Source organism: Nannospalax galili, unplaced genomic scaffold, assembly GCF_000622305.1.
Source record: "Nannospalax galili isolate Female #2095 unplaced genomic scaffold, S.galili_v1.0 scaffold676, whole genome shotgun sequence".
NCBI classification, from domain to species: domain Eukaryota; kingdom Metazoa; phylum Chordata; class Mammalia; order Rodentia; family Spalacidae; genus Nannospalax; species Nannospalax galili.
The window spans coordinates 1,109,907-1,123,475 of record NW_008337446.1 but is presented as its reverse complement, the minus strand read 5'-3'; the positions used below and the strand labels follow the sequence as shown (position 1 = coordinate 1,123,475).

The 13,569-nt window shown below is 38.3% G+C and overlaps 1 protein-coding gene across 1 annotated transcript in view; it reads left to right on the top strand.

The window, feature by feature from the left end:
* Tnks (tankyrase) overlaps positions 1-13,569 on the top strand; it is a 214,673-nt gene that overhangs the window by 188,779 nt on the left and 12,325 nt on the right. Inside the window, exons 21-24 of the mRNA XM_008832600.2 lie at positions 8,522-8,642; positions 9,777-9,874; positions 11,990-12,064; positions 12,997-13,102. Of these exons, the coding sequence (XP_008830822.1) occupies positions 8,522-8,642; positions 9,777-9,874; positions 11,990-12,064; positions 12,997-13,102 (400 nt within the window). The remainder of the gene's footprint in view (positions 1-8,521; positions 8,643-9,776; positions 9,875-11,989; positions 12,065-12,996; positions 13,103-13,569) is intronic.

The following is a 13,569-nucleotide window of genomic DNA, read 5'->3' as shown; positions in this document are numbered from 1 at the left end:
TTTTTTTGGTCTTTTTGAGACAGGGTCTCCCTGTAGCCCCAGCTGGTCTGGAACTCACTATGTAGACTAGGCTGGCCTCGAACTCACAGAGATCCTCCTGCCTCTGGGATTAAAGGCATGCGCTACCATGCCCAGCTGTTTTCTCTTTATAAGCAGTCTTGTGCTGTACATTTTGTCACCTGTCAAAAGTCAGACCATGAGAACTGAGGGTATAGCTCAGTGATAGAGCACTTGCCAGACTTAGATTAGGAAACTGCTTCAAAAAAATACTTTTTTTTTGGGGGGGGGAGATTTTGTTTCCAAAAAGCCCTAGCATCTATGCGTCTGATTTCATTAGTATTGTATTTACTAAAACTTCTGTTTGCCACACTGTTTTTATACAGGATATTGAGTTCTTACTATCTCACGCTTTCATTGCAATGCTCAGTAATACTGGATGATGATAAGACTTTGTGAGATTGCCTTTATTGTGGTACATGGAATCTCAGATGGAGAGGTGTTGCATCACACTCCCAGGTGTGGACTCACTTCCTTAACGTCCATGGCAGCCTTTGAGGCAGAGAAGATAACTTGTTACCTTCGGGGCAAGTGTAGAATACAGCTTTCATACCTTTTAAAGACCCCAGCAGCTTATCATGGCCTTCTTCAAATCTCTTTATTTCGTGACTTAAAGGTGTTCCTCAGTCTGCCCCTGTGCTTAATCTGTTTGTTGTTTTTAACCCTGTTTTAAACCAAAGTCTATTCTCTTGGCTCACATATATTGTTTCATAAAGCTAACAGCAAATTGCTTCAGATGTGTAGTTTAACAGAAATTTGTTCTCTCAGAAGACTGAACTCAAATTGTCAGGGATGCATTCTTTACAGAGATTCTAGAGAAAAACCTGTTCCCCAACCTTCCAGCTGCCTTAGACTTGTGGTCATATTACTATACTCTGCTGCCTTCTGTCTTCTCCTATGTCTCTTATAAGGTACACTTAAATTACATATAGGTCCTTCTGGAAAATCTCTCAGTTTCAAGATATGCATCTGGGCACTCCCTTGTTCCAAATAAGGTAATATTTCACAGGCTTTAGGGATTTAGAACTTATCTTTTGGATAGCTACCACTAAGCCCCCAACAGCATATTTAGAGGCTTTCTTACCAAGGCTGTATTAGGGTTTAAAAAAGAAACTCTGTGTGTGTGTGTGTGTGTGTGTGTGTACGTGTACATACACATCAGTAGTTGGAGGAGCCCTACCATGGCTGTCTCACACTGGAGAGACCCACAACCCAGTAGCTGCTTAGTCCACATGGCTGGATGGATGCCTCGGCAGTCCAGTGTGACCTAGAAAACCTGGAGAATTCCTGGAACATTACTAATCCTTCCAAGCAACAGAAATTTGGAAATGCTGGATCTGATGTCAGTGAAGAAAGCAGCAGCAGCCACAGGACACTTTAGCTCAGTGGCAAGAGGGAATCCAAGAGAGCAGGAGAATGCTCTTCCTTTTGCCATTTCTTTTGTAGCTGGGCTTCTTCCAGAAGGTGCTGCTCACATTGGGGTGGGTCTCCCCACAGCAGTTAAGGCTATCAGGACAATTCCTCAGGTGAGTCCTACTCAGGTGATTTTAGTTTGTGACAAGCTAAAACTAAAATCAACTATCCCAAAGACCTGGTCAGTTCACCGTGGACTTTACCTTTTCCAACTGTCCACCTCTACAGATATTCCCCCATTTATGATAAACTTCTGTAGTTTTTTAGTATGTGACATAATTACATTTCCAAGTTCTTCTACTCTGTTCTGGTTTCTGTATAGTCTTAGAGTTAGTCCTTTAATTAATTAAAAAATCTCAGGTATAGGGCTGGAGAGATGGTTCAGCAGATAAGAGCACTGGCTGTTCTTACAGAAGACCTGGGTTCAAATTCTAGCACCCACATGGTGACTAACAACTGTTAATAACTCCAGTTCCAGGGGATCCAGCGCCTTCTTCTGACTTCCATGGGAATTGGACAATATGGGTGCATCTACCTACATACACGCATTACACAAATACACATTAAATGAAAATAATAAATAAAATATTTTTTAAAATCTCAGTTATGTAAGTACACTGCTATAATCCCAGGACTTGGGGTGCAGGCAGAAGGATCACAAATTTGAGGCCAGCCTGGGCAGCATAACAAATTGAGGATAACCTAGGTTGTATTGAATCGTTTCAGAGTTTTTTTTTTTAAATCCTCTGTATTATTAAGAATTTCTTATGTCTTCATCTTTTTGAGACAGGGTCTGCCTGTAGCCCCAACTGTCCTGGAACTCACTATGTAAACCAAGTTGGCCTCCTGCCTCAGCCTCCCAAATGCTGGAATTAAAGGCATATGCCACCACACCTGGCCTTCTTATGCTTTTTTAAGGTAAATAAAATTCCTTTAAATTTATTATAGTTCATCTTTAGTGCTTTAATGACCCAAACAGTTGAATAGAAATAGAATTGAACAAAATAAATTCTGTGATTCAGTATTTTCTCTTAATAACTATAAACGTGGGCCAAAAGCCATTTAGCCTGTGCTTTCCTTCTGTGTAAAATACACCTGCAAATGTGACAGTAAAAATTCCCAACTAAATTTTGCTCCCTTTTTTTGCCATTTTTAAAACGTGCTTTGCTGAGGCATCACGTGCTTCTTCCATTTCCTGATGAACATGTTGTAGACTTCATAAGAATTTCCTTTTCCTATCATTTATTCATCTTCTGGGCTAGAGGGGTCCTATGAGACTATTGTAAACATGAAGATTTTGAAGCTGTTTGAAACATTATCTGCTCTAGCCACATTGACAGCTGTATCCCTCCATTCCAAATCATGAGTACAATAATTGTGAAATTTCCAACATATCTTCACTTAAAACCACTCCAGTTGACTGTAGAAAGTTTTCCATAGAACTTTATTTTCTATGCTTTCAGTCAGTTTGCATTATGATTTATGGCTTTGTTTGTTTTTGTATATTGTATATTCTCTTTGTCAGTAACTCCTCCTATGGTGTATTTCTTTCATGTTAATTGACTTTAGTAGTTTAATGATTCAGCCCTCAGTCCGTCCTTCTGACAACTTATCCTGTTTTCATCAATTTTATTCCTTTTCACTGCAGTTTTGTTCAGTAAATCAATGTTCCATTGATTTTCTTTCGGCTAAAATAATTTCTGTACTCTTTTCTTGGTCAAGGTGTTAACTATTGCACTTACTGTATATAACCTGTTACTGAGGCATGACTTTCTTTGCACAGAACTATGTTTGACTGACTGTCTTCTGTCTCATTTGGCAGACAATCAAGTTCATTTCAAGTGCAGATTTTGTTTGTCTAGCCTTTGATTATAAAGTAGCAAGTTCCTTTACTCTTTCCATAGCATACCTTTAAACTTTTCTACCATAAACATTCTGCAGTCATGTGTGGTGATAGCCAAGATACTTGTATAATGCACAAGCATGAGGGTACATGCATTGTGCCCAGTTAATTCCTGTCTTAGGAATTAGCTGCAGCCAGGGAACCATTCTGTTTTCCGAGACTCTAATACCCTGTGTTCTCCATGCTTGAACACTTCTTCCCAGTGAGGTGAGATAGCCTTATGTTATTTCTGCTCTTGGAAGAACTTCTTCATGTATTGTGTTCTAGCTCTACCATCTCAGTTCTTTCCTCAGAAGTCTGTAAACTGTCTCACTCCATGTAGGTACTTCCAAAATGTATCAGAATCCCTTGTGTGTGTGTGTGTGTGTGTGTGTGTGTGTGTGTGTGTGTGTGTGTGCGTGCATGTGTGTGCGTGCATGTGCATGTGTGACTTTGACCTCTCGTTTCCTACCTAGAACACTTTTTATAAAAGAAGACAAACTTAATTTATATTTTAATTTCTGGAACTCAATTGCTATGACTTAGCACATTGGATATATTTATAGTCAACATATATTTTCACTAAAAGCAACTATATAGATTTTCATTAAAGTCCTGTAAAATGAAAGCTTAGTCACAAATGACTTTATTATAAATGTGTAAAAATATTGTAAATACAAAGTTTTTTAGCCCAAGTGTAAGAAAGGCCTTTTCAGTTCAAACAATTAGTTTTCTCTTCACACCCCAGGTAAAATGAGCAAATCTTAGAAGCAGGAGGCAACTCTACCACAAGTGACATTTATGGACTATATTCTAAAGTTCATAATTTTATATTCATGTATGCTGCATATAAATACCCCCCGTCCCGTCCAAAGAAAATAACTAGCAAAACAAGCTTGTGATTTCCTTAGTATAACTGAACGTGCTCTTTGCCCTTACTCTGCCCTTTCTTCTTGTTCCTTTATACACATTAACCGCTAGCCCTTTAAAGGTATATTACTTTAAATCCCTTAAACATTCTGTATTCTTACCTGGTTTTCACTTTGTACATATTGTTCCCCTTTTTTACATATCTTTCCCTATTTCCCCTACCTGTCCATTCTGAGCTGAATTATTTATTACCTCCTAAGAGCCTCCTTGACCCCCTTCCTGTTCTTTCTCAGCCCTACTTGGCAATTCTGACAGAGCACTAACCTTCCCATGCATTCCCATAGGAATTCCCTGCATATGAACCCATCCTCACAGTATTTTTCTGTTTACTTGTTGCAAATAAATAGCATGAACATTGTAGTAGTGCTGTTTCATGGTCCCACTCTTTTATAACAAATTACGCTTGCCAGGATTTGAATTTTCTGGACTACAGTAGGTTTAGAATTAAATGAAATTTATTTAGTTTTTTATATAAATGTTTTGCATATAGAGGGTACTCATCAAACATTTGACATTTGAATGAATGAGCATAAATCCAGTGTTTCCCAGTGGCTACTGCCTGCTAAATATGGAGACAAATTAGACACATGTAACTGAAAGCAACTGAATTTAATATTTAGTTACTTTTAGACTTCTCGTTTAGAAAATAGAACACAGGGGAAACGAAGGTTGGCAGTCTATCCCAGCTAACATGTGACTTTTTCAAGCAGATGTTATATGTTAAACATCTTGCATTTTTCCCCACCTTTAGTACCAGAAATCAACCCTAGGGCTTTGTGCATGCTCCCCCAGCACCCTACCATCCAGCTGTGTTCCCAGCCCTTTTGGCTCTTCCTTGAACTATCTTTAGGGCATCTCTGAGCCTCAATTTCCTCATTAGAATATTAGTAGTACTTTGATGCATCATTGTGATGATTAAACTAGATAATATAGTAAAGTAAGTGCTTTGAGCTGTGCTTGATATATAGTGAGTACAAACAAGAAATACGGGTGGAATTGCAATAATGTCTACTTATATATAGTTAAAAGTGTAATGTTGGGCGTGGTGGCACATGTCTTTAATCCCAGCACTTGAGAGGCAGAGGCAAGTGGATCTGTATGAGTTCAAGGCCAGCCCGGTCTACATAGCAAGTTCCAAACTAGCTGGGGCTACAGGGAGACCCTGTCTCAAAAAGACAGCAACAAAATAGTATATTAAATTGAGCCAATTCCTTTTGTTTTCAGATTCCAAATGTTATCTTTTGATCCCTTTTGTCCTTCAGTATAGCATAATAAATATTTTCTTTTTCTTTGGTTGCTTATTTTCTTGTTTATTCTTTTCATGTGACGCTAAGCAAAAAAGTTAGATAATCATCAATATAACATACATTATCTTCTAATATTTAACCAAAAGTCCTCCAAAACTTCGTGGCTTAAAATAACAAACAGTTATTCTGTCATAATTCTTGTTGGTCAAGAATACAATCATGACTTGTTGGGTACTTCTAACGAAATGTCTCATGAAGTTGTAGTAGATATGAGCCAAGTATTCAGTCTCATCTGGAGATTCTGCTGGCAAAGATGGAGGTCACCTTCTAAGCTCACTCACATTGTTGACTGGCCTTGCCCCCTCACCTATGGTTCTGTCCTGATGGTGACCTTATGACATTTGTATTATCTATGCTGCTTGACCAGTTACCAAAAGCCTAGTAATATATAACCCAATGTAGATTTTGTAGAGCAGGGTTCTGTGTATGGCTTAATTGTATCTTTTGCTTCAAGATATCTCCCAGGGCTGCATTCTAAATATTAACCAAGACTGATATTTCATGTTGAAGCCTCATCTAGAGAAGAATCCTCATCCAAGTTCACATGGTTAGTTGCAGGACTCAGTTCCTTACCATGTAGGTACCTCTAATGTGGCATTTTACTAAAGGCAGCAGGGTATGATGAATATAAGGAAGGTAGGAATCTTGGAGCCTTTTGACCATATTGTGGTAGCAGCTCCCTGCAAGGGTCCAGTCTACATGAGTAAGTGGCCAAGACAAAAGCCACAGTCTCTGGTGTAAAAGGTGATATCCTGGCTCAGTGGGTAGGTGCTTGCCACCAGACCTGACTGTTGAGTTTAACCCCCAGAGCCCACATGGTACAAAAGGAGAACTAACTACACAAGTTGTCTTCTGACTTCCACATGCACATTCACATGCACATGCATGTATGCACACAAAAAAAATTAAATAAAAATTAAAAAAAAATATTTCCCATTAGGAATGAGCCAGTAAGTCTAACCTACACTCAAGGGAAGGGGCTTTTAATTGAGACACGAATGCTAGGAGCTAAGGATCTCTGGGAGTCATTTTAGAGGCTGCTTTCCACACCAAATAGGAGACCAGCTCTCAGCCCTGCTATCTAAACTAAATCTGGTACTTTCCAAGGTTTCTCTGTTGGGGAACTTTCTCCATCACTTCTCTGGAATATGGTTAGAAATACTGTTTCTGTTTTTTCAATTATTTTATGTATATTAGTGTATTGCCTGCATGCATGTGAGTACACCTTTGTCAGGCAGTGCCCAAGGAGGTCAGAAGAGGGTATCAGATCTCCTGGAACTGGAGTGATATAGATGGTTGTTAGCTGCTGTGCGGGTGTTGAGATTCGAACCTAGGTCCTTTGCAAGAGCAGTCAATGCTCTTAACCACTGATCCATCTCTCCAGCACAGAAATACTGGTTTTTGTTTTTGTTGTTGTTGTTTTGTTTTGTCTGCTTGCTGTGTTTTGTCTTTCTTCTAACCTGGTTTACATCCTTCAGCTATGCACTATGTATATAAATTAGAAATATTTCATGTGTACAAACTAAAGTTACAAGATGTATATGAAGCAGTGTTTTTATGTTGACCTTCTTTAAACTGTAGAATTATTTAAACTATAGAATATTTAGAAGAAAAAGATATAAATAACATGGTTCACAAATTACATTAAAATCACATCTTCCTAAAAATGTAAAGGCCCCTATTTTCTGAACTGTTCTAATTTCTAATTCAGAGTTGCTGTTTGTTTTTTTGTTTTTTGTTTATTTTTTAAGCTTCATTGAAAATATCTCTTGGGTGATTGGAAGTGAATTGCCCATTTTGTGCAATGAAACAATTATTTCTTGAATGGCCACTTAGCAGTAATACAGTAAATTACTTCAGAGAATGAGCAGTGTGTGCTTATTGCACTGAGACAGTCCAACTCATTGTGTAATATTTCATTTTCACAGGAAAAATCAGAGCTCTGGGCCTAATTTGTCAGTTTAAGTATTACATGTAACTATAAGGGTAGAAAAGTCTATGCTTAGGTTTTTTTTAATTCTCATATAAGATAGAAAAAGAATCTCTATATAAAGGACAGCCCAGTTTTCCAAAGGGAAAACCAAGGGCCAGTCTTACAGACTGTTTGGGTTGTCACAGGGCCATCTTCTGTACTGGAAGACTGCAGGCTCTTCCTCTGTGTGACTGCTGGTGATTGCAGCCTGCATGCGCTGAACTCTGCCACTGGGTGGTAGTAGAACATAATTACTGTAGATCTCAGTGTGCCAGATTCTAACCAACTAAATGCAAAGGTGTTGGGAATTAACAAACTAATTATCTCCATCTGGGATGAATAGGAAAAATTAAAGACCACTATTCTGTACAAAAATAGATTGTGTGTAAGGCAGCAGGGATTATTAAGCCTGAGCATTTATGAACATAAAAATTCTTTTCTGGCCATATTGGACTTTCTAATGTGGCTTCTCTATAAAATGATCTGCAATGTAAACTAATACTTAAGATCTAAATCTGACAACCTTTTAAAGGCAGCCTTTTGGCTCAATTATTTCTTAGCTCAGGTCTGCTTACCTGAAACTGCTTACTTTTGCCCAATTGTGTTTATACCAAACACTTCTGTCCTTCGGTCATTCATTCTCCTGCCTGTTCCCATTTCCAAGCTGCTGATTCCTCCTATCTGAGGCATGCAGAAGATGATAGAATCTCACGGTTAGAAAGAGCTATGACAATGCCCATCTGACTTTCCATCATACTGTGTCTCCCTTTTTAATTCTCGATTGACTTGAAACAAATTAAAGAGTTTTTCAAGTAAACTGATATTAAGACAACTTTAAGGGTCATGCTTATAAAGGAAACAAAGGTTTATCAAGTTTGTGTGGTAACCCTAGCATTATAGACGTTGGAAGAGCTTTTATTCTCAAAGAGCGCTAAAGATTTGATGTCTATTTTTTTTCAGATTACACTAGATGTGTTGGCCGATATGGGTCATGAAGAGTTGAAAGAAATAGGCATCAATGCATATGGACACCGTCACAAATTAATCAAAGGAGTTGAAAGACTTTTGGGTGGACAACAAGGTAAACTATTCAGAAAAATTATTTCAAGCAGTTAGTGAAGCAGTGTCAGGGTTGGTATTTGAGCTTGGGTAGTCGGAGCCCAGAGCACATGCAGGCAACTGTTAACAGTATCTCCTGCCTTCCTCATCTCAGTTATTAAATTTATACTTCCACTAGCTGGAAGAGTCTGAGAATCTTCCCTTTCCCTACACTTTATATCCTGAATTTTCTCTGGACTCTCTGTACTTCTGTCTTTTCCCACTGCTTTCACCTAACTCAAGCCACCATTCCCTGTCCTGGACATCAGAGCCACTGTCCGGCTTATCTCCAACCTGCACCTTTGCCTCCCTCCAGTGTCTCCACAGTCACCAGAGGACTCTCCAGAATGAGTATGTAATCCCATCACCCTAACGCCTAGAACCTTTCAATAGAATCCTAATGTTTTCAGGATAAAATCAGACACTTAGAACACGCCTTTTCATAATCTGCCTTTCTTTCTTAACTCATCCGGAACCTTTCTCCCCACCTCAGGACCTCAGCTCAGTCATTCCTATTGTCCTTGGCCTGTTAGGAGCCTCTTTTCTTTCTCTTTCATGTTTATCATTTCTCTCTTTGTGAGAAGTACTTGCAATGTAGGAAAGTGAGACAGAAGAAGGAAATGCATTAATCTGTGAAGCCAATAGGATTGCAAAAACAACATGAAACTGAAAGGTAGAAAGTTTTGAACTTGAGTCTTTGCTTACAGTATTATAGTTAACCCATGAGATTAACAAGGAAAACTTGTGTCTGAGCATTTCAGGCCATCCCAGGAGGGTTTATATTTTAGACCTGACTACATTATAATTTCAGTGTATGTTTCTCTTTAGTGTCAGACCTATCATCAGCTATGCTCATGACTGAATTCAGTTAAGCAAATGTTGCTGAGCCCTGCTGTATATAAGGAGTTCTTTGAGAACAGATAAATCCCTTAACACCATCATTTCTTCTTTTGCCTTTGGTATATTTAACATAACTCATCTTTGAGGTTGAAATTGAAAATAGATTAGATTAGGCTCATTCCAAAATGCCAATTTTTATGATTAAGTTTTCCCAAAATTGAATAGAGCTTGGGTAGTATGGACTTGTGCTTTATATGTTAATTTTTCTCTCTTACAGGAACCAATCCTTATTTGACTTTTCACTGTGTGAATCAGGGAACTATTTTGCTAGATCTTGCTCCAGAAGATAAAGAATATCAGTCAGTAGAAGAAGAGGTAATGGACATCAAAAAGAGCTTTAATTTTCTTTCCTGAATCCTAGTAGAAGCCTGTTTTTCCAGAAGATATAAACTTATTTTATACTATCCTAGGATTATTTGCCTGTTACTTAGACTCACTTAGCCACTATCAAATATTAAAATATGATTATATATTAAACCACATTGGTTTCATACCACAAGCCTAGGACATCTAATATGTAGGGTAGCTCCATCTTTTTGTTCTGGAAACTTCCTTGAAACTCATGCAAGTGACAATCCTATTAGAACTATTTTCTTATGAGAAGCCTACCTCATAGGTAGAAAATACATTCTAGTCTTTATTTTTTATGTAGTGTGAGTGTATAGTAACGTGCCTGATTTCGTATATGCTTCTGAAGCTGATTACATAATTCTTTCAAAGACCGTTTGTATGAACCCCTTGGTAGAAAGGTAGTGTAGAAATTCCCCTCTACTGATGGCTTGTACCTTACTTACTGCCCCTAATACAGTGTCTGACTCCAATTTTGTAAGTAAGCTGCCTGATTCCATCACTCTGCAAATACCTAAGCAGAAGCAGATATGCCTACATTTAAGGGTTAGTTGTCGATTTTTAATTTTTTTAAGGTTTGTTTTATTTTTATTTTATGTGTATATGTGTCTGTGTGTATGTGCATGTGCGTATGTGTATGCATGCATGTGTGTATGCATGTGTGCTGCATGTGCATGTAGGTGTCTAAGGAGGCCAGGGGAAGGTGTTGGCTTCCCCTGGAGCTAGAGTTATAGGCAGCTAAGTTATAGGCAGCTGTGAGCAGCCCAATGTGGGTGCTGGGACCTTAACTCAGGTCCTCTAGAAGAGCAGTAAGTACTATTAACCACTAAACTAACTCCCCCGCCTGCCTGCCTGCCTTCCTTCCTTCCTTCCTTCCTTCCTTCCTTCCTTCCTTTTTTTTTTTCCCAGAGCTGAGGACTGAACCCAGAGCCTTGCGCTTGCTAGGCAAGCGCTCTACCACTGAGCTAAATCCCAACCCCTGTTCCTTCCTTTTTAATGCCCATGTTATCTCCATTCAGGCGCTAGGAAGTCATATTGGTGATTCAAGATCATTACCCCATAGCAGTACTTTTGCTCACATTTAGCTTATGCCAGTAGTAAATTCTGGCATTGTAAAATATGTAGCTCATATTCTCCCAAATGGAGCAGTGAATAGAAAATTCATTCTGTGAATCAATTCTGTTGGAAACTTGGGTCATTTCTGTGAGACTAAGTCTTGATATCCAAAGCCTTGTACCTTCTAGGCAAGTGCTCTAACCATAGTCTAAGAAACCTAAGTCTTTAAAACCTTTTTCTTTTCCATAATAATTATTTTTAATTTAGGATTAGAAGAAGAATTAACAGTGGTCAGAAGAAAGTTATTCTTTTTAACTGTACATTATATTCTACTTCCCTGGGTTGATATGCATCAGGATCCCAAAGACTATTGAGATAAAACAGAACAGTTCACCTGTGAAACAAAGATGTATTTTTAGCTTTTATCTAATGTGGTATCGATTGAATACCATTTTAGTGACTTCATTACAGAATTGCCTTTTATTTATGATAACATAAAAGTAATTATAAATTATTTAAAGTGATTTTTTTTGTTGTTGCTTCATTGTATTTACAAAAAAAAAAAAAAAAAATCCCTCAAAGTTTTATCAGAGGAGCTGGAGAGAAGGCTGCTCTTGCAGAGGACCTGGGTTCCATTCCCAGCACCCACCTGGTGGCTACCAACCATCCATAGCTCCAGTTTCAGGGGATCTGACGCCCTCTTCTGACCTCTGTGGGCATTGTACAACACAGGTGTACTTACATAAGTGCAGGCAATACACTCATACACATAAAATAAAAATAAAATATTTTTTAAAACTTATGAGAAAATGCATACTTTAGTATTTATGACTGTTTTCTCAGCACAGATGCTCATTCATTATATTTGGTGGCTATTTTGCAGTGAGCTTCTGTTTGCTTTGAGCTTCAGACTCACCAGTGATGAGACCAGCTAGAATCTGAATGTTCTGAAGATGGCGGAGGAAAAGCCTATGATTGGACACTGTTGTATTTTCATAAGGTTAATTATTTTCTTTTGTTCTGTAGATGCAGAGTACTATTCGAGAACACAGAGATGGTGGTAATGCTGGTGGTATCTTCAACAGATACAATGTTATTCGAGTAAGTTTGCAAGTATTCATGGTAAAAAGTAGATTGCAGAGCTAATGCAAAAATAAAATCTCAACAATGGAAAAAAACTGTAGAAATTTGTTGTCCTGAAATCAAATGTTTTCTCACTATAACCTCTAACCCTAAGACCACCCTTGGCTAGCAGTTGATAGTACAGCCCCAAACAGATGGCTAAATCAGAAATCAGCTGCTGTTGGTGGCACAAGTGTGAATGTGGGTCTCTCCCAGCACATCCTTAGATTTGGACCCTTCATAGCAGTATTTTTTTTTTTTAATCATTTGAAAGTAGCATTGAAGGCCCAGATTGTCAAACTACTGAAGTCATTGATGAACCTAGAATATATACATACATATCTTAATCTCAGTTGAAAATAGATAGCTGTCACGTTTTTTTTCAGAATGGTAGCATGAGGATGAATAAAATCTGTTGAGAAATGGTTTAATCCTCTTCATTAGCAGACTTAATGGAATTATCCTGGTATACATCAAAATAACCCAGGAAGTTATATTTACATATGGGGGGAGACACTAGAGGCTAGAGAAATGATTTAGTGGATAAAGTGCTTGCTGCCCAAACATGAGGACCTGAGTTCCAATCCCCAGCACTCATGTAAACAGCAAGGCATGGCATTGCATGCCTGTAATCCCAGTGCAGGAAGATGGAGACAGGAAGATCCCAAGAGCAGGCTGGCCAGCTAGTCAAACCAGCTGTAAGCTTCAGGTTCAGTGAGAGACTCTACACAGTGAGCATGCACACAGAACAACAATAAAATACTGAATAGCAAGACTCTAAAAGTTGTGTCAGTAAATGCTAGCATACTGATAATATGTAAATCAAATCACCAAAGGGAAAATATAGTTGTCATTTTAAACCAGCAATAACTAATAACTAATAACTGCTTGTTTCTTCATCCTTTATGAAGATTCAGAAAGTTGTCAACAAGAAGCTGAGGGAACGATTCTGTCACAGACAAAAGGAAGTATCTGAAGAAAATCACAACCACCACAATGAGCGCATGCTGTTCCACGGTAAGTGCCTGCCATCTGGTAATGTAGATGACGTTGAGGGCATGAGCTGGAGGTGGTGACACATGCCTTTAATCCTAGCACTAGGGAGGCAGAGGCAGGTGGATCTCTGTGATCTGTGAGATCCAGGCCAGCCTGGTCTACACAGCGAGTTCCAGGCCAACTGGGGCTACAGGGAGATCCTGTCTCAAAAAGACAAAAAAAAAAAAATAATAAAGTGAAAAGCACATTGATATTAACTAAAATAATATTGTGTTAAAATGGCATGTTTTCTCTTTTTTAAAATAATGGCTAGCTTCCTAATGTGTTGTATGTTGGTACTGGCTTTCCAATTTTCTAAATTGTTTCAGAACTTAAAGACCAAGTTGAGTCACCTAGTATTTTTTTTTTTTTTGAACATTGATCTATTTGGTGAAAATAGTGTGCAGCTAATTGAGATTCTAACAAAGTGTTCCAAGACTAATTTTCTA